Source organism: Protopterus annectens, chromosome 1.part1, assembly GCF_019279795.1.
Source record: "Protopterus annectens isolate FY-2018-M chromosome 1.part1, PAN1.0, whole genome shotgun sequence".
Lineage (NCBI taxonomy): Eukaryota > Metazoa > Chordata > Ceratodontiformes > Protopteridae > Protopterus > Protopterus annectens.
The window spans coordinates 1,570,018,309-1,570,043,777 of NC_056726.1; the positions used below are offsets into that span (position 1 = coordinate 1,570,018,309).

The 25,469-nt window shown below is 40.3% G+C and overlaps 1 protein-coding gene across 1 annotated transcript in view; it reads left to right on the forward strand.

The window, feature by feature from the left end:
• Nucleotides 1-25,469, forward strand: part of LOC122816536 (myomesin-3-like) — a 522,511-nt gene that overhangs the window by 137,881 nt on the left and 359,161 nt on the right. Inside the window, exon 5 of the mRNA XM_044089388.1 lies at nt 23,540-23,666. Coding sequence (XP_043945323.1) covers nt 23,540-23,666 — 127 coding nt within the window. The remainder of the gene's footprint in view (nt 1-23,539; nt 23,667-25,469) is intronic.

The following is a 25,469-nucleotide window of genomic DNA, read 5'->3' on the forward strand; positions in this document are numbered from 1 at the left end:
ACCAAATCACCTTCTCTTTCATTTTGTTTTAACTGAGATATTATCATGAAATGAAAATTATGCCCTTCATTGCTTTTTATATGTGTAAATAAAGCATTAGTTTCTTTTCTGGTCCTTATATCTGATAAATGTTTGGAAATCCTTTCTTTCATTTTCATATTGGTTTTCCCTACATAAAAAGCTATACAAACTGTGCAGGTAGTGATGTGAATCACATTTCTACTATCACAATTAGCAGTCCCAGAAAAATAAAATATTTTTCCTGTGTCCAGATGTGTAAATGACTCGGTGCAGTTCATTACATAGCAGGTCTTACAGAACCCACATTTTTTTAGTTCCTATAGAGCTTTCTTTTTTCATCATTCTGCCAGAAGAGCCTGTTCCTTCCCTATAGCATAATAGTCTTTTTAGATTTTTCTTATTTTTGAACTGAAAAGTTGGAGTTGAACCTACTATGCCTTTTATCTTAGTATCAGCAGTCAGAACCGGCCAGTATTTCTTAATCACTTGGCAGATAGTATTATGGTCAGATCCAAAAGTTAAGCCAACTCTCAAAGAATTCATATTCTTAGTATTGGTATGATGACTCTCATTCCCTACATTTCTAGTTGCATACAAAGGTCTCCCCTTGTTTTTTCTCAGTTCAGTGGCTTCTATAACATTTGAGTTCACTCTCCTAGTTGGATAGCCTCTCTGTTCAAGACTCTTCAGTAAACTATTCCTTTCCTCAATAAACTCTTTTTCATCAGTACAAAGTTTAGAAATCCTAACTGATTTTCCACGATATTATTGAAAATATGTCGAGGATGCATACTAGTATAATACAACATATGATTCCGCCACATTTGTTTACGAAAGAGGCTGGTAGAAATACCTTCCTTCAGGTCTAAGCATATACTAACATCCAAAAAATCCATTTCGAACCTGGAGCTTTTGTATTCAAACCTTAAAAAATCAGTAGTCTCTGTCAGATAGTAAACAAAACTATTTAACTGCTCTCCATCACCTCTCCAAATGATAAAAATATCGTCAACAAAACGATTATATAAAGTAATACATTTGCTCCATTGATTCATTGAGTCTCTCATCCATTCTCTCTACCATTGTGCTAGGGCCAAATTCGCATAACTACTGGCACAGTTTCATCTTAACTTGCTAGTCAAAGCTAATTAGAATAACGAAACACATTGGATGATGAAGCACTTGTATTGGTTAGAGCAAAGCAGCTTGTTTACATGTTTTTTGTCATTGGCTGCTATATACTTTATATTAGATTGAGATGTGGCATTTGAATGTGGATCTGAAGAAGGCTTTGATAGCTGAAAGCACTAATCCGTTGTTTGTTGTTTTTTGTTTTGTTGAGATACAGCTCTGAATAAATTGTTGAGATACGTCTTATGGTGTGGTGCATCGCTCATCTCTTAGTTAATGTTAAGATATATGTCAGGCCTGCAAACAGCAGCATTGTAATAACCAATAATCCAGTCTGTATTGTTGCAAAGGACAATGCCACAAACTCACACTGGAAGGGGAGAATCCCCTACACTCTCAATTATAATCAAGTCCGAGATCATTGCATGTCATACAAGATATAATTACTTCTGAATATTGGTGACTCATACAATTTTATTTTGGTATACCTTCATTTTGTTGAAAGGCAGTTATACGACTATTATGCAACTTTAAATCACAAAATACAACAAGTACCTGAAACAAAATGTCGAAAATGGTAATCTGGAAAACCAGATTCGACCATTTTCGAACTGCAGCACAACAGTGAATGTTAGGAAACATTTTCAAATCTCTCCAAACATCGTTATGTAAGGGGGCAAGCCCCCCTGCACTCCCACACCCTCACTACTTTAATATACAAACTCTGAGATCGCACTACAGTAAGGGAAAGTGTGCATTTCCCAATCCCCACTATAGTGCGATCTGCACCTGGAATGCCGAATTCAAATGAGAAAATGCCAATGTGCATTCGCTCATTTGAATTCGCAACAGTGGCAGTCAACATTTTGGAAATCTTGAGGTTGTACTTCACACTTTGGTGCATCATACAACTTACTTCTGATGAAATTAAGGTAAACCTTTTATTTTACTTGTTTGATTACCATATAAATATAACAGGCAGGAGTTCTTCTTTTCTGGGGAGGTTCATTAGCAATATCAGTTACATGAATTGTACACAGTCACACAATAGAGCAATGCAGACAAACAAATAAAGCTGAGGACTATAAGATGAAGTTTGTTTCTGCAACAAACTGAGATTCCCATAGTTGGCAAACTGGGGATATGGTTATTTAGTATGTAAAGCCAAAATATTTAGCAGATTCTGATAGGTACACATATTTTATATTGACATTAAAACTTACAAAGGCTTAAAATAAAGAAAAAAATATGTAGGACTTGCACTGCTAAGCAGCACTTCACTGTGCTGTTATGGACCCCTAGCTGTCTTCAGGCTACACAAATGTAAGTAGCACTGCACAGTGTCATGCATATGGGTCCCTAGCTGTCTTCAGGCTACACAGATGTAAGTAGCACTGCACAGCGTCGTGCTTATGGACACCTGGCTGTCTTCAGGCTATACAAATGTAGGTAGCACTGAGCAGTGCTGTGCTTACGGGCACCTAGCTGTCTTCAGGCTACATAAATGTAAGTAGCACTGCACAGTGCCATGCTTATGGGCACCTAGCTGTCTTCAGGCTACATAATGTAAGTAGCACTGCACAGTGCCATGCTTATGGGCACCTAGCTGTCTTCAGGCTACATAAATGTAAGTAGCACTGCACAGTGCCGTGCTTATGGGCACCTGGCTGTCTTCAGGCTACATAAATGTAAGTAGCACTGCACAGTGTCATACTTATGGTCACCTGGCTGTCTTCAGGCTACATAAATGTAAGTAGCACTGCACAGTGCCATGCTTATGGGCACCTGGCTGTCTTCAGGCTACATAAATGTAAGTAGCACTGCACAGTGCAATGCTTATGGGCACCTGGCTGTCTTCAGGCTACATAAATGTAAGTAGCACTGCACAGTGCCATGCTTATGGACAACCAGCTGTCTTCAGGCTACATAAATGTAAGTAACACAGCACAGTGCTGTGCTTATGGGCACCTGGCTGTCTTCAGGCTACATAAATGTAAGTAGCACTGCACAGTGTCGTGCTTATGGACACCTGGCTGTCTTCAGGCTACATAAATGTAAGCAGCACTCCTCAGTGCCATGCTTATGGGCACACAGCTGTCTTCAGGCTACATAACTGTGTCAGGCAGTGAGCATGCAAGTGGACCTAGCCATGCACAGTAACTGTGTGTGTGCGTGCACAAGTGTGTGTGTGTGTGTGTGTGTGTGTGTGTGTGTGTGTGTGTGTGTGTGTGTGTGTGTGTGTGTGTGCTAAAAAAATGAAACAACAAAATGTTGACATGTCTGGCATTAACCAAAAATAATCAAAAAAATAACAGTGATAATTCAATGCACTTGCTCTGAGACGTAAACTTGGAGCATGCCACTTTCAAACTATTTTTATTTCCAAATGGGAAGACCCCTTGTGTACCCCCACACCCCCAGATAATTATATATTCTACCTATGAGTTTTCACAATACTGGGAAAAGGGCATATTCCGCATCTCCAGTAATGTTACAATCTCCAAAAAACAGTGAAAAGACTGAGTATAATAAAACCAAGAAACCCAAGCAACTCAGTCAGGCGCACTGGAACCAGGAAAGGCACAGTACATCACTGCTGACACACAGTCAAGTAAGGTGACTACACCAAGCGACCACCCACAATCTCGTATAGTTCAAGGATTTTAATACAACGATTAAGCGCTTTCATTCCTCACAATGAACTTCATCAGAATACTTAAGAAAACTTCACTACTGTTTAAATAACCCACACAATTAAATACACCATTAAAATAAACACCACCTATTGGTTCCCCAATTAAATTGAAAATTAGAACATTTACATAATCACATCAATCTACTGATGTTAATTAAATATGAAAAAAAGAATATAAAACATTGTCTGACATCATGAAATTTATTAGAACTAACATCTTCTTCATCTAAAGTTTCAGGGCTCTCATTTTTAAGGCGGGAGTAATGGAATAATGTTCATTGAGACCCAGAGGCTTGACTGTGTTTCAGCAGTGCGCTACTGTGCCTTTATTGGTTCCAGTGTGCCAAACTGAGTTGCTAATGTTACAATCTCACATCACTGCTGACTACTTGTTTTGTCAATCAAATTGTGTCAACAAACAGATATCGACTTTAAACACATTCAGCTTAATTTATGGCTCCCATATTTACACAGAAACACAAGAGCTGCCACGTGCTAAATGGTACAATCTGTAATAACAGAAAACATGAACTCCTGTTAACATATGTCATTATACAACGAAACTTGATTAATATTCAAAAACGTGCAGACTGATTGGACTGACAAGTCAGCATGTCGATTGTAAATCAAGGGCTCCCCATAGGAATGAGTCTGGCATGGAAATAGTATTATTTTCCATTTTATTGTGGTCAGTGCAGTCTGGGTAATGTAAACGATAATATGTATTTTCAGAACCCCAAACCTCACAGGAAACAGATGTATTAAAAAATAAATAAACAATTAAATAAATAAATAAGACAGCCAGTGACAAAAGACAATAAATTAATAACTGGAAATTGACACAGCCAGTGACAAAAGACAATAAATTAATAACTGGAAATTGACACCACAACCAAATGAGATACTGGGGTAAAACTTTGTTATAAAGCTATGCATTTTCATCCAACAACTGAAATAAGAAGTCTAAACATTGACTGGAACAAACTCTCCCTCCTCTCCCCTAGTCTTAGTATTAACCTTTTTGGGTTCAGCCAACTAATCTCTACTCCTACCCGTATCAAGAAAAACTCTAGCTCCATATTAGACTGGATCTTAGCCTCCAATCCTAATCAGTACCAGAATCCTAGTACTCTACCTGACTCTTTAAGGGATCCCCTCCCAATCTCTGTACAAAGGATATCACCTCATACCCTTAAAACCCATCTTTATACAGACTGCTGAAACCTTTCAAATTTCAATGCAGAAAAGTTCATCTATTGTCTCTCATAGACTGGTCCCACCTATTCAACCTTCCCCTAAATGAAGCTATTCTTGAATTTAATAACACTTTTCTAAACATCCTAAACTCCCTCTCTCCAATAAGGAAAACTAGGATCAAATCTAATCCCGCACCCTGGCTCTCCAAACATACCCACTCCACCATGAAACTCAGAGACTCCACCTGGAAACAATGGTCAAAGTCTAAATCTTCCTCTCTCTTCCTCAAGTTTAAATAACTAAGAAACTTTACTAAAAAACTCATTGTCTAGGACAAGAAAAATTCTACCCCCAACCTCTTCCCTGATAAATCTCCTATCAAAATAGCCTCCCTAATAAATCACTTCTTCATAGACTCAATACACAAACTAACCCCTCCTGATACCAACCATTCTCAACCTCCACCCCTTCCACCACCAACCCCCACTCTACCTTCTCCCTGAAACCTGTTCCCACAGCCTATATAAAATCCCTTATGCTGAAGTTTAAGCCATGCTCTCCCTGTTTCAACAATCTACCCCCCAATTTCTCAAACTTGCAGCCAACACCATAGATTATCTAGTATCCATCCTTATAAACCACTCCATTAAAGAATCCTTAGCCCCAGACATCTGAAAATCCTTGTATTCAATTCCACTTCATTAAGGAGGTAACTCCACTGACCCAGCTAATTTCCACCCTATAGCCATCCTTTCTTCTCTTTCAAAAATCCTAAAAAAATGCATTCACTCTCAGCTTCTCAATCACTTACTCCAGGAAAATCTCCTCACCCCCTCTCAACATGGATTTAGGCCCCACCACAGTAGCTCCACTGCCCTTCTTTCCTTTACACAGACCATAGCCAAAGCTAGAGATGACAACAAACTGGTGTCATGCCTATACCTTGATGTCTCTAAGGCATTCAACACTGTCTCCTACCCTAAGCTTCTTAACAAACTAACCAAACTCAACCTCTCTGCTTCCACTACTAACTGGTTCTCTAGCCATCTTACTAACCAACAGCAATCTGTTAGATGGCTGTCCTCCTGCTCTCCCTTCTTACCTATCAACACAGGTGTTCCCCAAGGATCCATCCTAGGCCTCCTTCTCTTCAATATTTTACTAAAAACCTTCACTCCACTTGCTGCACATCTATTTTAATCCAATAAGCAGACAACTCTACTCTTATCACCCTCTCCAACAAACATACTGACCTTCAATCCCTGACACAAACCTCATTTAACACCATTGAACACTGACTAATCAATAACCAACTCATTCTTAAACCCCCCCCAAAAAAAACAAGCTACTCCTCTTCCCCCAAAATCAATGGCCAATCTTAGGACTTCCTTCTCTATCTCTTCCTTAGATAACACAATAATCCATGCAGACTCTCACACCAAACTGCTGGGGGTCACTTTTGATGATCAACTGAAATTTGACATTCACATACAACAGTCCATAAAAAAGAACAACCAAAAGCTCAGACTGTTGTACAGAAACAAAAAATGTGTCCGTATTACCTGTCGAACCACCCTTGCCCAAACCTATCTCCTCCTTTGCCTTCTCTATGCCTCCCCTATTTTTCTCCACCTCCAAGCAAACCTTTTAATTAAACTCGATCAGACATACAACCACATAGCTAGATTTGGCTGTAACCTTCCATACAAAGCCCACCATTGCCTTGCCCTCAAACAACTCCAATGGCTTAAATTTCCTCAATTTCTACTACAGTTTCAACTTAAAATTACTCATTCTTTACTACCTAAACAAGCCAGCTGCCCCTCCCTATCTACCCTCTTATTCCCTTACAAACCTTAGCAATCCCTCCGCAGCACTAACCAAAACCTACTGGACACCTACAAACCCAATAAAACTATAGGCAAACTACTTTACAATTGCTCAATGTCTCAAACTTGGAGCAAGCTCCCTAATTATCTACGCTCTATTCACTGTCCCATTATTTTCAAAAGAGAACTAAAGAGTTACCTGGCCAACTCTCCATCTTGTACCTGTCACCACCCCAACTAACTACAATCACACCCAATTTCTCTAGATCGCAATTGTTGTTCTCATATTCAGTTAATTGTTGATTGTCCTCATTGAATGATTTCATGTTACTATCTACTTTATCCCTTTTATGTTACTATCTACTTTATCCCTTTTATGTTACTATCTACTTTATCCCTTTTTATGTTACTATCTACTTTATCCCTTTTATGTTACTATCTACTTTATCCCTTTTATGTTACTATCCAATGTATCCCTTTTATGTTACTATCTACTTTATCCCTTTTATGTTACTATCTACTTTATCCCTTTTATGTTACTATCTACTTTATCCTTTTTATGATACTATCTACTTTATCCCTTTTATGTTACTATCTACTTTATCCCTTTTATGTTACTATCTACTTTATCCCTTTTGTGTTACTATCTACTTTATCCCTTTTATGTTACTATCTACTTTATCCCTTTTATGATACAAATGTACCATATTTCTTAGATTCCAATGATTGTAGAATTTCTATAAATTTTGTAACTTGTTTTCTTTATCTGGAGCTTTTCTCCTCGGGTCTCCACTGAAAATGGGCCACCAGCGCAGTGGAAAAACCCGGTTAACAAAAGACAGATAAATAAATAAATAAACACCCTTTGCTCATTTTGTTTCAGGCTTCTTGTTTCAGTTAATTAACAAAACCACTCACCTACATGTTAAAGTTTTAGTTCAAGGACTCCTTTGGTTGTGAGTGCCAGTTTTCAATCCAGACCTGTTGCTAAAGTAATGTGAAGGGGTTACAGTTCTAGCACTGCCAGCATTCATTCAGTAACACATTAATTTTCATTCACTTTCGTCTATTAAATGCTGCCAATGCTGTTACTCAATGAATGCCAAAAACTGATGTTTCAGTATTTGTAATGTCTAGCAGTTAGTGCAGAGGACATTTGACAGGGTAGAGGATTAAGACCAGGAGCTCTTAACAAGCTGCTTCCTGTCGTAGAGGGATTGATTGCTTCAGCCTTCATTTGTCTACTGTATGACCTTGTGCAAGTCAGTTAACCAGACAGTGATTTCAGGCATTTGGGAGTGGGCTGGGCTCCTCGATGGTCTCCTGGACTGCAGGCCTATTAACTACCTATCCTTTTCAATTTCTGCCCTTCACATATTCCTTAGAACAAATTTGTTCTGTTATATGATGACATTATTCCAAGAAGAGAGAACTTCTCTTTAATTAAACAATGTCATTGTATAATAAGAGAGAAATTATAAACCCAAAATTAATAAACTTAAAAAAAGACAACAACACAAGGCAAGCATGCAGAAATATTTTCTAATAATATAAAGTGGAAGAATATCTACCATACAAAAATTAAAAAATAAAAAAATCACATATAAATGTAATAGAACTGTGTAATAGCAATAACACATGGCTTGGTGTGAGTAATACTTGTATTACCCATGGATGGCTTTGTTTGGTTATTCAGCCTTCACCCTCATGACCAAAACACACCAACTATGATGAAACCAAGCATTACCCACTTCCATTGCTAAAATATAAAACCGTATCTTATAGGAGCTAGGGTATATTAGTGGGTCCATCTGGGGGTGGCACCAAGCAATGTATAAAGCAAATTAGCCATGTAATCGCACATATACTGCTGTGGTTACCATATATGTAGGAACCCGATGGTTGCATAAAATGAAAGGAAAAGATGTTCTGGATTTACTATTTAACTGTAGCCTCCAAACAGGCTTTGTGCCTCATGAATGGAGAAAGGCAAAAGCCATCCCTCTGCATAAAGGTGGGCCATCTGGATCTATACAAGGAAGTTGTATGTTGAAAAGAGCGAACACTCTTACATCGACAACTAAAGACTGAAACCACACAAAATCGAACATCCACTACAGCGATTTTTTTTTCCCTAGGGAAAAAATCGCTGCTCCAAAAAAAAAAAAAAAAAACAAATCCACAGACAATATAATGTGGGGGGCTTTGCCCCCCACTTAAATATACCAACTCCAAGATCAGACCACAGTGGAGGAAATGGCAAAGTCCCGGCAATGGCCCAGCAATTTTTTTTCCCTGGGAAAAAAAATTGCTGTTCTGGCCATTCAGCTTTCTGTGGTTTTGGTTATTATGGGTCAATGTAAGAGTGTTCGCTCTTTTCAACATTCAACTTCCTAATATAGACCTGGGCCAACTACAGACCCTGGAAACTACAGACCTATAAGTCTCACTAGTCTTATATGTAAAGCCATTGAAAGAATTATCATGGAGATGATCAATAGAGATATAGTAAACCTCCAGATACTGGACCCAACCCAGTTTGGTTTTCTCAAGGGCAGATCATGCCTACTCAAACTTCTCTGAGAAGGTCACCAAAGCAATTGATGAAGGAGAAATCATTCACACTGCCTATCCTGACTTGGCCAAGGCATTTGATACAATACCTCACTCGGGCATTGTTGACAAACTCAAGAGGTTAGGTACAAACCAATGTTGTGCGTTGGATAGCCAGCTGGCTCACAGACAGGACCCAGGAAGTTAGAATTGGGAAGTCCACCTCTACAAAGATGTCAGTCACAAGAGAGTTCCTCGAGGATCAGTTCGTGGACCGCTGCTTTTTGGCATTTAATTCTCAGAAGTCAAGGCCAATGTCATTGATTTCTGGCTGACTAAATTTGCAGACGATTGCAAATTAGGAGCTATCATTGAATCTCACACTAACACAAATGTTTTCCAGGAGGGGCTGATACAGACAAACAACTGGTGTCAGAGCCATGGACTAAAACTAAATGAAAAGAAATGCATAATGGTATCCTTTGGGAAGTCATCCATCTCTGTCACTCTGATGGACCTCTTGCATATCCACAAAACAAACAGTACCAGAATTACTTGTTCTAAAGACTTAAACCTTGCCTGTGATATAAGTAGAACCCTCTGGAGAGATAGGTATGTATCCAAGAGACTACCTCGTCTATGGAAGAGGCTCCCCATCCACGTGAAGTAGAGTTTCTCCCTCACCCATTTCAAGTTCAACTTGGACAATTGGATGGGAAACTGGAAATTCATCCCTGGATTGGCACCTATGTCTCTAATGGACACAGGTAACCTGTAAATTGTTCATCTCTCAGGCCCATGCTTACACTTATCAAAGGTATCAGAACTGGTCAGAGATTTGAGATGCATGGCTAGGCTTATAAAGGCCCTTGTGGTCATTAGGCTAGTAAACACCTGTGAGCATATAGGAATATGGAGGATGAAAAGCAAAGAGAGAAATGTTTTGTGGGGGATAGTCCATTTTTTAGAGAAGGGAACGGGGGAAGGGTGAAAGGGAAAGCAGGATAGGAAAAGGGGATAGATGGTCTGCAGGGACATATAGACAAATAGGAGTAGAAGCACCCATAGTAGGATAATGACACATATGAGGAATGGAGACAATGAAATGGTAAAAAAGTGATAAGAGGTACAGACAACTCATCCAATACAGGGCAAAACTCAAGAGGAAGGGAGCACACCTGGCTGGTGATAGGGTGGTGTACATTCAGTTGTTATGTAATTCCCTTCCTGGGCCAGAGGTGCATTATAGAGATCTATTCCCATATGATGGATCAGAGTGAGTAGTGGTTATGTGCCACAACCTCTCATGGTTAACCATATTAGGGAATTGATTAAGCGAATATGTTTTTCACTCCAAGAGGCTATCCATGTGGATCATTTATCCCCCCTTTGCTCACCCGACTGCAGCTCCCTCCCTCACCTACTCCATATGTAACTTGGCAAACTCAAGCAATGCAAGTGGCCTACTGGCCAGTAAAGATTCAGAACCCCCATTGTCATGACACTTCCAGCCCCATCACCCTCATGAAGCTCACTACAACCTTTGAATGGACAGGACATGGTGAAAGTCCCTGCAGAACAAATGTATCATCTTCACCTGTGGTGATGAGACAAAATGGGAATATAGTAATAAGTGAATCTATCCTGATGCTGGGGAGAATAATTTAACAAATATGTCAGCCCTTGAGAAGGGAACTAGCCATGGCTGGCTACAAGACGTTTCTGCCTCCTGCTGTAGGCAACATGGAATGCATATGTTCTGTTGAAACAGAAGGAGAAAGGGTATATCAGAGGATCATGAGAACTGCAAGGTGAGGTGTTAGAATAATATATTCAATCTTTATACATGTCACATGAGCTACATGACAGACAGTATGCAATGCTGTGTCCTCTGCACATAAGTTAAGATATAAAATGAGAATATAGCTACACATGTGGGACACACAAGGTAGTGTGCAGTCACAGTGATATTGTGCAGGGTGACCTTACTCTGGAACAGGGCCTTGTAGAACCCCAAACCATGCATGTCAACTGTCCAAATTTTTGCAGACTGTCCATTTTTTGCCTCATATTTTTGGTGCATTCCTCATAAAATTGGTTGTTTTCTGACAAATCACTGAGGATTCAAGTTACTAAAAATGCAGACTTTATATCCTTCAGAAAATGCATTTTAACAGAAAACATATTATTCTACCAATTTTCTATTTTTATAAGACCAGTATTTAAAATGTGTGCCTATTTTGGGGTTTTTGTACCCCCATTATTTTTGGCTTTGTCCTTATTTCTTGCACTTAGTGGTTGAGGGATATGCCCCAAATGAAATGTGCTAAGCATATCACATGTAGTGCCATCACCACAAGCTACACCTGACATGGAAGCTCTACACAATAGTAGGTTTCATTTCTAGGATGAGCTTGACAATTACTTGCCAGTGATAAAAGCAGTCCCATACCGACAACAGGGTAAAAGTGAAAACATACAAATAAAAAAATGTGGAAAAATGCCTATCATATTATTCACCGCATTCCTGCATAACCTCAACTTACCATGCATGAAGCTCATCAGGGCTCTTGCACCAATGGTTATCAGAAGAACATCTGCACCATTCCTCCTGCCTAGTGATGGCTATGGCAGGGGACAACATCTCACTCAGGTGATGCTAAACATACATTTTCTTCACTACACCATGACAAAGGAGTAGGAGGCAGCCTGTGTAAATGGTCATGACATAAGTAAAGCATTCTGTCTTCATAAGATCACTGTTGCAGTATTTATTACCAAAGGGATGACTGCCAAAGCTCAAGAAGTAAGTATTGAGGGACAGTGTCTAGTCATACATGGGTAACTCCATAACTACATCCCAGCTGACCAGTTCAGTTAGTGGCTCAGGCATCTGAGGTGATGGTAGGAGGGGATGGACATGTCCATCCAGGGAGTGGGGTGTTCATTGAATAAACTCCCTGACAGGACACATGGACCAGAGAGGGTAGTAACCCTCAGATGTTGGTGAATGCAGGGATGGTGGGCTGTGAAATAAGGATAGATCATAAAAAAAATGCCCCCAAGAAGCAGCAGAAGCAGTTCCTGGTACCACACCACAGGATATCTTTATGAGCCACACTGACCACAGCTCACTCAGAGTAGTCCAGGAGAGGAAGGAGGAGCAGTTAGGCCCGATGATGGATCAGGCACTGTGATGGCTGAATGAAGCAGAAGCAGAAGGGGAGGGGGAGGGGAAAACACGAGAGGTTTGAGAGAGTTGAATAGAATCCAGAATGCCCTGTAGAACAGCCATAGAGGATCCAGTCTTCACTCCAGAAAAAGCATCCTATTTGTAATGATTAGTAAATATGTGACCAAGTACCAGCAATGAAAATGGATCTAGAGTCCACACCTTTCCACATTGTTCCAAAGGTGATTAGGTGGATTTTTGTCATGGCTGAAATAACAAAAATGCATAGAAAGAGAAAGCCATCTGGTAATAGTTTGTCTGTAAACTGGCTGTCCCTTCTTTTCATCATAAAATACCAGAACTTGATTAGTTTTTTTTTTTCCAAATGCAATCCAGCTATTTTTGAATATCAAAGGAGTGAAGAATTCTCTCTCCCCTGTTTTGTGTATTAAGGTAAAAGGCAGGGAGCTGGATAGATATGGAGATACATTGATAAAGAGTAAATTCAGAAACCACTTTAGGTATAAATGAAGCCACTCTGTCCTTTTGAAAAAAACATGAAAGGTTGAATACCCATTAGGGGCAATTATTCAGCAACCCATATAGCTGAAGCTAATGCTACCAGCAATACATTTTTTTGAGTTAAGGATTTTAAAGAACTGGCTGGACATATGGGTGTCCTGGTGGATAAGTCTCATTGGTAATGAATAATAAAACAGCCATCTTTCTAAACACGTACTGTTATGGTAAATTTCTTACTCAGCTGTATGGTCTTGCTCCATTTCTGCACCATGCAGGTAATCTGCTATAGGCATTAGCAGAAGCTGCCATACTGTCAAATTTCATCAGAAAATGGAGTACTTTTTGTAAGGATCAAGACAGTGGCCTGTGCCTCTCATCTACAGTGTGAAGTATTGCAATCCATGTATCCAAACCGATGTCCAACTCAGGCTTATGACCACAAGCTGTTAAAAGGCCAGCACAGGCAGTAGGTTTTGCCTTATGGTGTTTGTGCACCACAAAAAAATATGGCAATTCATACACATGCATACGTGCTGACCTAATTTGCCTAGGTGTTGCACAAATAGGTATAATCTTACATAACATTTGCATTCCACTGTGTTCTAGGATATGTGAAATATGTTTGAGAAGATATGCTGCACATTTGAGCAGCAGTATTTGGAGGACTAACAGCATTATTTGAAAATATGGGCAGTTTGAAGATGGACACAGAACTGTGAATCTGTGTAGTAATCTCTGTTTCTGTGTCTTCCTAAAGATGTATATCCTTCCACTGATATTCAAATTTCAAAGCCTAGCAACAGAAATATGTGTGCATGCAAGTGTTTCATGTTTATAGAAGGTATTTGTAGCAAGGCCACAATATCAGAACAATCAGTCCCTGTGTATGCCTGCTACAGTTATACTACTATTATGGTCTGTCTATATCTGTTGGCGTATGGTGGAGAGTACAGCAATCATATAGTTACACATAATTCCCCTCACCACCTTACAGCACTAGGGCCATATCACTGGTGGTTACTGAAGTGACCTCAACTCTAAGCAACAGGGATACCTGCCTCACCCTATACATACCTGTTGATATGTATATCTGCTGTATGTATTTCAATATTTGTTCCTACAGATGTCAGATGGCATATTCCCACAATACCTTTGGTTATTAAATAGTCTATCTAAGCAGAGAGGTAAGTATGCCATGACAAATGGAGTAGCTGCCCCAGATGCAAGGGGCACATTGACTGACAGTTGGTGATGGTGTGGGGATGCAATACTGGTACTGCTTTATGAAGTCGTACAGATAGTGTATCTTCATACATATCACAAATAAGCGTAATTTCCTCTGACTAGCTGAAGTAAAATGGTGATATGCTTTCAGACTTCTATGCTGATCCCTGGGCTTTGTCTTGGTTCCTGTGTTTCTCTATTTTCTTTGTTTGGTCAGGGGGAAGTTTCTTTACTCACCAGTGAGATTGGGGAGTACTGAGCTGCCTGTTTGTCCTCAGAGGAGTGGTTTAAGGCAGTAACTTGTAGTTTATTGGCCATTTTAGGTCATTTCCTGTCTTTTCCAGCCCCCTGCTATTGGTTCCTGTGTTTCTCCATTTTCCTTGTTTGGTCAGGGGGAAGTTTCTTTACTCACCAGTGAGAGTGGGGAGTACTGAGCTGCCTGTTTGTCCTCAGAGGAGTGGTTTAAGGCAGTAACTTGTAGTTTATTGGCCATTTTGGGTCATTTCCTGTCTTTTCCAGCCCCCTGCTATAAAGTACGCTTTAGCGCGGAGTTGCCACAGGAGCACACAAGAGCAGCGGCGGTTAATCAAGGTTAAACTATTCGGGCTGCCTAAAGTCCACTCTTCAAATTTTCCCTTAGAACATCTCTTCCTAAGCTGTACTGATAATCTAAATACCCTATTCTATACCTATAAAGTCTTGATCTACTTGATTCATAAGTGACTATTCTCTATCCGGATAGCCTAGCACTTGCACCCAAAGTACTCTTTAATTTGATATAGCACTTTTTATTACACATAGCACCCTACCAGCCTAATACCCCTCTTTCAATCATCCACATCCCTTGAAGTCTTTTCAAACCCATCTACACAAAGTTTTTAACTTTTCCTTCTAGCATGTCGCGGGGTCAGTTGCTAGTGTCATCTCCTGCTCAGCTGATGAATCTGGGAATATTGAGGCAATGTTACAATTGCCTCATGTACACAGACAACCCTCTCCTTCTCCCACAAAACACAAACACATGCGAGAGATGCAAATATATAGCCAAACTGGAGGTTGAGCTCTCTCATCATAGGACTGGCAAGACCAGACAGGAGGAGAAGGCAACCACACACACCACAAACCCAGTCTCACATAGCACTAGCACAACCTCATATCACACACACAAACACATAAAGACATACTCTGAGGCTCTGACCAAAAATCTACCAAAACAGCAGAGGCCACCAAAGCAGACACCCAAACAACTACCACCACAGACCAAGACAAATGCAACACTTAGACCACAAAGTCAGTGTGCCAAACAGTCACAGCCCTTAAGGCCAAACACAATGCCAGACACTCTTGTCATAGGTGACTCCATAGTCAGACACACTGACGTCCCACTCACCAGATTGAGCAAGGAGAAGGTCACAGTAAGCTGCCTGTCGGGCGCTAGAATCCGCCACATAACGCAAGCACTCAGGTCACTCGACAGCAAGTACAAGTATGACTCAGTCATTGTCCATGCTGGTGTGAACGACCTGAGACGCACCTCCCTGGACTACATGAAAAGGGACATAGAGGAGCTCTCTGATTATGTAGCCCAGGCAGGTAAGACCCTGACCTTGAGCAGTATCCTACCTTCACCAAGAATGATGCCACAGTACAGAGACAAGATGATCAGCTTTAATAATTGGCTTAATCACTGGTGTCATTCAAAGGGGATCCAATGTCTGTCTGCCTGGGATGACATGCTGGACAAGCCACGTTGCTTCGCAAGGGACGGCTTGCACCTGTCACCTCTTGGCTTCCGGATATTGGCAAAGCCTCTTGCCACCCCCATAGTGCCTTTTTTAGGCCGGGCTCAAATTCTAAACCTACCACCCTAGAACAAAACAAAGGAAAAAAACTAAGGGTAATGCTGCTCAATGCCAGAAGTCTCAACCTCAAGATGCACGCACTCGAAGCCCTTCTCAGTATGGAGAACATCGATGTCTGTGCTGTGACTGAAACCTGGTTCAAGGCTCCTGAGAGCACCCCGGCACTATCAGGTTTTACCTCATATCATGCGTTCCGGCCCCAAAATCCGGACAACACCAAGAAAGGAGGAGGGGTGTCCATATTCATCAAAGACACCCTCACCTCCAGGTTGGTGGCAACGCATGATGCATCGGAGACCATCCAGGTGCAATTAACCGTAGGCAAGACTGCTCTGCAATTTGTAGCATGTTACAGGCCACCCTCTCAAACTCAGGAACCTCACACAGCATTCCTGAAAACTCTGGAGGGTATAAATGTAACCCCAAACACCATCATACTAGCTGATTTCAACTATCCGAACATAGACTGGGATCACTACTCAAGCCCCAACACTCTAGCCCAAAGGTTCCTAGAGTTCATAAACTCTAATGCAATGGAACAACTAGTCACCATGCCCACAAGAGGTGAAAACATACCGGATCTCATCATCACGAACATGGGGTCACAATGTTCAACACCAGAGGTATACCCATCATTGGTGAGATCAGATCATAAACTAATCTCACTGGAAGTCCACATCCCGCCCCCACCCCAGAAAAAAAAGACCACAGTGAAGAACTTCTCTAAAGCCGACTTCACACTTCTTAGGACTGGTGTGGTCTCTTTCAAGGCCCCTGAGCCAGCGGAAACCATCACTAAAGCCGCTGAATCATCTTGACCATCTTTGTCGTGATGCAGCCATAGTTTTTAAACCAGCTGATAAGGGAGGGGGGATTGTTGCATTAGATACATGTTTCTATAAAGAATTAATGTACAATATGCTCAGCAATGATAAAGCATATAAGCTAATAGATAGATCGAAAATAACATCTATTATTAACTACGTGCATGATACGATATATGATTTGCTCATGACCAGATCTATAGATAAAGCACTTTATGACTTTCTAATCATAGATTCCCCCCTGATTCCCTTGATTAAGGGATTACCCAAGCTGCATAAAAATGAAGACCCTCCCCCATTACGCCCAATAGTATCTGGCGAACATTGGGTTACACAAAATGCCTCATTATATGTACAATCTAAATTAGGCGCTATGGCAAATGCTATTCCTACCATTTTGAAGAATACATATGATCTTCTACGCGACCTTAAACTTGACTCAGTAAGTAACAACATCAATAAAGATACGTTATTAGTCACGTTGGACATCAAAAGTCTTTTTACTAGTATTCCTAATGACTATGGTCTGGATGCCATAAGATCTCATCTTGCTGAACTTGGCACGATTGATAGCATTGAAATAATGAATATCTGTTGTTTGTTGGACTTGACTTTGAATAATAATGTCTTCCTTTTTGATAACAAGGTGTATGCACAGACATGGGGAGTGGCTATGGGCACTCCCTGTGCTAATGTAGACACCAACATAGTGGTCTATCAATGGGAGAAAGATTTTATATTCAATGACCCTAGGTTCAGGAACGTTATCTTATATAGGCGCTTTGTAGATGACGTTTTGATTTTTTGGAATGGTGGAATTGATGTGTTGCAGGAGTTCATATGTTATATGAACTCCACTACCTCATTCTTCAGTTTTACCTATGAATACTCCACTGTAAGTGCAAATTTTCTGGACATCACCATTATAAAGGAGATGAATAACAGCTTGACTACTACCCTTTATAAAAAATCATGTTGGAAAAACAGTATTTTGCAATATGATAGTTTACATCCACGTTATGTGTTCCGTAATATTGTAAAAGGGCAAATGACCAGAATACTCAGACTCTGTAGTAATGAGCAGGATGCCATGGAATTAATAAAACACCAAACAGAATTTTTTATAGATAGGGGCTATCCTCCTGATTTTGTCAGCAGGGTAACAAATACTCTATTTGAAATATCAGCTTATAAAAGAAGAGAAGGTCATATTCCACGTACAAAAGAGAGCAAGAAGGGTATGGCATATGGAATTAAGTATGCCAATGACGTAGATCAGTTAACTAAGATCATCAGGGGAAATTGGAAAATATTACTTCTGGATCCATTCTTGTCACAAATGGTTGGGAAGCAACCTACATTTAGATTTAGCAACTGTCTAAATGTTAAGAGGCTGCTTTGTAAAGAAAAATTAGATGCCCCCCCTGTTGATATAAGGACAAACTTTAAGACAGGTACTTATCCATGCAGTAAATGCTCATTATGTAAATATATTACTAACCTTGATACTTGATATACCAGGTATAAATATGGTTTTCAAACCTACCTTCTATGCCACATGTGACACACACAATGTCATCTATTTGGCAACCTGCAATTCATGCGATGCATACTATGTGGGGATGACATCACGCAGATTGAGGGATCGCATATATAACCATGTATACGATATAAAAAAGAATAATGTTACAAATGCTCTAGCCATGCATTGTCATGATAGATCCCAGCATAGTTTTAGCTTTTTAGTATTACAGGTTGTCAGCCATAATAAACGAGAAGGAGACCTTATAGGTACCATTGAGATGTTTGAACTAAAATGGATATTGAGATTAAAGGCCCATATTAAACCTGGACTCAACTCAATGGTCAGTATTCGCCCTGTACTCTTAGGGTCTTTATAATCCAATTAGCTGTACCTTTTCCTTCCCATCTTATTTGTACACCCGCGATCCCGAACTCATGTTGATATAGGAATTTTATTTCAACGACGCTACCTTTTATACAACTTTTCATATTAAATGTTAGCCCCACCTCCTGGTTTCCTTGCCTATGACCTAGGTTTTACATTGCGAATATTTATACCATCTATATTTATGAAGCATGATAATGTCCATGTCTAGTTATGGCTCAGGCCCTTTGTTCATTTTCCACCATACATGGCTACATTCAGTAATTTCAGTATGAGATAATATGCGATATTAAGTAGTATAAACTCTATCTATTAATATGTTCATTATGAATATGAATAGATAGCTATGTGAGATATGAATGTTTACCAAATATGTACTTGTTTCATGCTCTGTTCTTATGTATTTTTAACATTCTTGATTGTTGATTTGATTGATATTTGATTCGTTTTTATGTCTATGATTAACCAGTCGATATCTGGCGTTAGGTGGCACTTGCAATGTCCACGTACGTCTAAAAATCATTTGGGCATGGTTCCATAGTACTGGAAGATTTTATTCTTGTGATGGACAAACTTTCTTTTTGCGAAACATGAGAACATGAGGTGTGTTTTAACGCATAGATAAAATGCATTTTTCAGTTAGGTAAACAAACTTTACTTATAAATACAGGTGCTAAAAGCTGATATAGTGTTTTATTGTAATCGTTGACTGACGCATTAGTATGCAACACATGACTTTAATAAATATTAATTTTGATTTGTAACATAAGGTGCTTATTGGATTTTGCTATTAAAGTTTGTGGATAATGTGCAGAGAAGTTCTAATGATACATATTTTAATAATTTATTATTATGGATGATGAACCATATGGTTTTTATATGTAAGATATTTATATATTTGTGTTTTAGTATTGACAGTTATTAAGAACCTTTGTGTCTTTAAAAATTTTTGGAAGTATTGCAGTTCCAAATTATCTAATTATTGTCTCATTGATTGCTTAATTGAAAATTTGTTTTTGTATAAAAGAGAGTGATTTTTCTGTCTAATTGTAACCTGATGAAGTGCACCTGAGTGTGCGTGAAAGCGCTCGTTCTACATTAAATTTTTTTTACTTTTCATGGTGGTTCCTTGCAGTTTCATTTATCTTTAAAGCCGCTGAATCACTTACAAATGCCTTCTACCAGCACCTCCAGGACTGCATGGATCAGGCAATCCCAAACAAAACAAAGACTCTTTGTACCAAAGGCAGGCGTCCAGTCTGGTGGACCCCAGCCATAAACAAGCTCTACAACAAAAGGAGAAAGCTACTACAAGATAGAGCAAAATCCTCAAAAGGGAAGACACCCTTGATCATCGTAAGTAAAAAACTAAGATCTCTCATAAAATCCTCCAAAGCAAATTTTGAAAGAAAAATTGCCATGGACTCAAAAGACAATCACAAGGCCTTTTTTAGTTATGTTAGAAACCTGGGAGGAAACTCCCAGATATGTTCAGAACTGGTTCAAAATGATGTAAAGATCACTGAACCTACAGACATTGCCAACATACTGGCTGACAGGTTCAGTGCAAATTTCTCCCCACTTCCCCCCCAAAAGGAGACATATCTATACCAGAGGATTGTAGCCTCCCAAACATCTCAAATGCTCAAGTAAGAACAGCTCTCTCCAAGGCGAAAAACACAGCATCCATGGGACCAGATGGTGTCCCCAGTTGTGTGCTCCCTGAGCTCATTGAGGAATTAAACCCGCAGTTAGGGCAGCTGTTTAATCTTAGCCTCACCTCAGGATACGTACCCAAGGAATGGCGTACGGCTACTGTGGTCCCATTACACAAAGGCGGTGCCTCCACCGACCCTGGAAACTACCGTCCCATCAGCTTGACATGCCTGGTCTGCAAAGCTATGGAGAGGATCATTATGGAACTCATAAATAAAGACATAGGGGACCTGCAGACATTGGAGCAAACCCAATTTAGCTTTGTCAAGGGCAGATCATGCCTTTTAAACTTGGTTGACTTTTTCGAAACAGTCACCAAGGCCATTGATGAGGGCAAGGCAGTCCACACAGCCTACCTTGACCTGGCAAAGGCTTTCGACACGATACCCCACTCAGGCATCATAGAAAAACTCACCAGTTTAAATGTAAACCCATACGTCACAAGATGGGTTGCAAACTGGCTAAGTGACAGAACCCACAGGGTTAGAGTTGCTGGCGCCATGTCAGATTCCAAGCCAGTCACAAGCGGTGTCCCACAGGGCTCGGTCCTGGGTCCACTCTTGTTCGGCATCTACTTTTCGGAAGTACAGGCAAGCACAGGAGGATTATGGCTGACAAAGTTTGCAGATGACTGCAAACTGGGCCATAGTTGAAAACACATCAGACACAGATATCCTTCAGAAGGGTCTCATAGAAATGGATAACTGGTGCCAAAGCCATGGCCTAAAGTTAAACTCTAAAAAATGCATAGTCATACCCTTTGGGAAAAACAAGGTTACCCCTAGCTACCATATAGGTGGCAATCCACTAAGCACAGAAGAGGTTATCAGGGATCTGGGGACCCAGGTTGATAGTAACCTCTCATTTGACACCCACGTTGCCAAAGTTGTTAGGAAAACCTTCTACATTGCCCAGCTGATCATGAAGGGTTTCACATCTAGGTCAAGGGAGGTCATCATCCCCCTGTACTCATCACTCATCAGACCGTTGATTGAGTACAACGCCCCATTTGGAATGTATCTGACCCGACACCTGCAGCAATTGGAAAGGCCCCAAAAGTTCCTCACCAAAAGGATAAAGGGTCTCAAAAATATGTCCTATGCTGCCCGACTGAAAGAGCTCCAGCTCTACTCAGTCACTTACCGCCTGCTCAGAGGTGACCTGTGCCTGACATACAAGGCCATGTCCAACCCGGAATTAATGAACATGCTTCACCTCAAAAAAATCTAAATCCATCAGATCTACAAGAGCACGAGACTTAAACCTTGACACGGTCATAAATAGGACATGCTGGCGGGACAGATTCATCACCCAGAGACTCCCTATGCTGTGGAACAAAATCCCGGTACATGTGAGGCAGAGCACCTTGCTGGCTTTGTTCAAGAAAAATCTTGACCAATGGACGGGAGATCGCAGGTATACCCCAGGGATTACATCAGTGTCACTGCTTGACAGAGGCACAGCAAAATAATGGGCATAATATCCTTCAATCGAAAGGGGTGGCGTAAGCCACAAAAACTCTGGGCTAGGCTTATAAATGCCCTAGGGCAGATAGCCTAGTATGAACCTATGAACCTATGAACCTATGAACAAGAAGCGTCACTGGTAAAGTGCTATAATGTGTGACGTGAGTGAGTGGGATAGGGACTCTGTTAATAAAACTGGTGACAATGACTAGAAAAAGAAAATTAGCAAATAAGAAAGCTTTTCCATAATCTCTAAAGCCACTTTGCTCCATATCCAAAATCTAATTTTTTTTTTTTTTTTGTGCAAGGGGGATGCAAAATCAGAACGTAAACTAGAAATTACCATAAATTATTTAGGCTGGGGCTGGATTGGTTTAGAAGCAGATTTAGCATTCTAGAGATTTCTTTTTTCTTTTTTGTGCTTTAACCCGGCATTGCTTCCACTGATACATTTCTACATTCCCCAGATTAAGTAAAATTCTTCTCAAGAAAAGTGTCAAGTCATTTAATGAAAGTTCCTGAGAGCATGCCATTGTAGTCATAAATAGAAACAGTTAAACATCTCAGGGCTTTATGTGAAGAATAGATCAATGTTTCCCCTGTATTTTTTTTTAATAACCAATAAAAGATTGAGAAAGAAAAAGTATTTCCTCTCTTGATCTTCACACTAAAATCCCCATAACACTAGCCTCAAATTCATCTGAAAAGAAGCAGTTTATGGGAAGGTTAGCATTAGGATTAGAACCCATTACTAAGGTGGACAGGGGAACCCCTGCACCTGGGACAAGAATGTATTAGCCTTGTGCAGTAGACTCATCACTTCACAACAGCTCCTGATTGACCTCCTACTTTTTGCACTTCTTATGCAAAAAATAGTTGAAATGCACCCCCCCCCCCCCAATTACTGATAAAGATGAGGATTCTTTGGATTATGTTGACCAAATTATTCTCTGGGCCTTAATACTAATGCTGAGGATAAGGATTCACTTCTAGACGGTTGTCCCACAGAGGATGTTTCTTTTGGGGAAACAGTCAGCATTCATTTTCCAGTCAGGCACCTTTATTGTAGAATTCATTGCCTTGTGAAATATAGAGATTCAGCCAGTTTTAAGAAAGCCCTAAATACTTTTTATTCCAGAAAGCTTTTACTGGTTAATTTTATCTTTCACATTTTATGTTGTATGTTTTAACTATGTACATGTGTTGTATTTGTTTTAAAGTGGCCAGATGTACGGGGTTGAAATAGCTACGTTATTTGATTGATTGATTGATTGATTGATTGATTGATTGATTGATTGATTGATTGTACTGGCTAAGCATATGCACTACAGCAGAAATATGAAAAAAATATTGCTACTCAAAATGTTTTTAATTTACATTGTCAAAGATGTACATTTATGTCCTTCTTTTACCTAAAGGTTGGTAATTTAAAAGAAGGCCAGTTTTACAGATTCCGTGCATGTGCAGTGAACTTGGCCGGAGTGGGGAAAATGTCAAGTCCAAGTGATGAATTTATATGTGAAGAATGGACAATGGCTCAGCCTGGTAAGAAAAAAATGTCACTTTGAACTGTTTCATTTAGCGGAGTAACTCTACGGTGGAGATTTGTGTAATGACCTTTGATCTCTGTTATGTATAACAGCAAGGGAAATATTTAGCTGTAGGGAAGGGCATAATCAGGCATATGCCAGGTTTGCTAATGAATATGAATTTTAACCTTCAAGTTTGCTAGGTCAGTAATCCTGTGCAACTACGTTTGTGATCACTCCATTTTTGCCCCCTTCCATCGGTCCTGCAGTTTACTTTTTAACCGCAGGGTGAACTATTTAGGGGACTTAGCAGTACTGAAAATGTATGATCTCCAAAACCTTGGGCTGCCTTTGGGAGCACTACAGTGTGAGAGGTGATACACTGTGGATGGTGATGTGCTTTGGATTACAGTTTCAAAAATCCTAGCAGCATACCTCCTTTTTTCTGGATGAAAAGCTCTTAGTGATGAGGTGTGCCACGTAAAAGGATTTCCTGACTGTTGTGGCGATGTGGTTATCGAAAGTGAGACCACTGTCCACTTGTGTCCCTAAGTCTCTCATCACACTTTCGATGTTTAGTGTCCTGCCACCTATGTGGTAGTTCATGGGTACATGTTTTTTTCCGAAGGGGATGACTATACATTTCTTGGCATTAAGCTTGAGCCCATGGCTCTGGCACCAGACATCTGTTTCTGTAAGGCCCTTTTGTAGAATATCCACATCATTTGGGGATTCAATAATGGCTCCCAGTTTGCAGTCATCTGCAAACTTTGTTAGCCAGAGTCCCTTAATATTGGCCTGTACTTCAGAGAAGTAGATGCCAAACAAGAGTGGTCCCAAGACTGAACCCTGAGGTACTCCACTTGTCACTTGTCTGGAGCTGGATTTGGAGTCGGCTACTTTTACAGTCTGGGTTCTGTCAGTAAGCCAGTTGGCAACCCATCGAGTGACGTAGGGATTTATGCCCAGCTTAGTAAGTTCATCTATGATTCCAGAGTGGGGGATGGTGTTGAAGGCCTTGGCGAGGTCCAGATAGGCTGTGTGGACCTCCTTACCCTCGTCCACAGCTCTGGAGATTCGAAGAAGTCAATCAGATTCAGGAGACAAGATCGTCCCTTCACAAACCCAAACTGGGTGGGGTCCAGTGTCTGGAGGTTGCCAAAGTCTTTGTTTATAAGTTCCATGATAATGCGTTCCATGCCCTTGCAGATCAGGCTTGTCAGACTGATGGGACGGTAGTTCCCGGGATCCAAGGTGGATCCTCCCTTGTGGAGCGGGATAACTGCAGCTGTGCGCCACTCAGTGGGCACGAAGCCTGAGGTGAGGCTATGATTAAACATGACACTTAGGTGGGGTGCCAGTTCATTTTGTAGTTCATGTAGTACACAGCCTGGGATGTCATCTGGTCCCATGGATGCTGTATTCTTAGCTTTGGAGAGTGCTGTTTCTTCATGTGTGTGTGTGTGTGTATGTGTGTGTGTGTGTGTGTGTCTCACTCTCACTCTGACTTTAAAAGTCAACAGTAGTTATCAAATGTTTTTGCGCTATGATCCAAGAACTTTAGAAATTCTCAAGACACACCTGATATAACATCCACTGATTCTGTTTGTGTATAATGACATCACTATAAAATATCCTATACTTAATCTGTTTCAGTGAGGATAAGAGACTTGTGCTACCAAATACAGAAGTGGATTTAGTGAGACAGAGAGAAAGAAGCTGCCTTCAAGAAACAATTTTTTAGCTACTTTGTCTTTTTGGTGAACACAGAGAAGTTGGTTTAATGCAAATAGATAGTGTAGAGTAGAAAAAGTGTGGT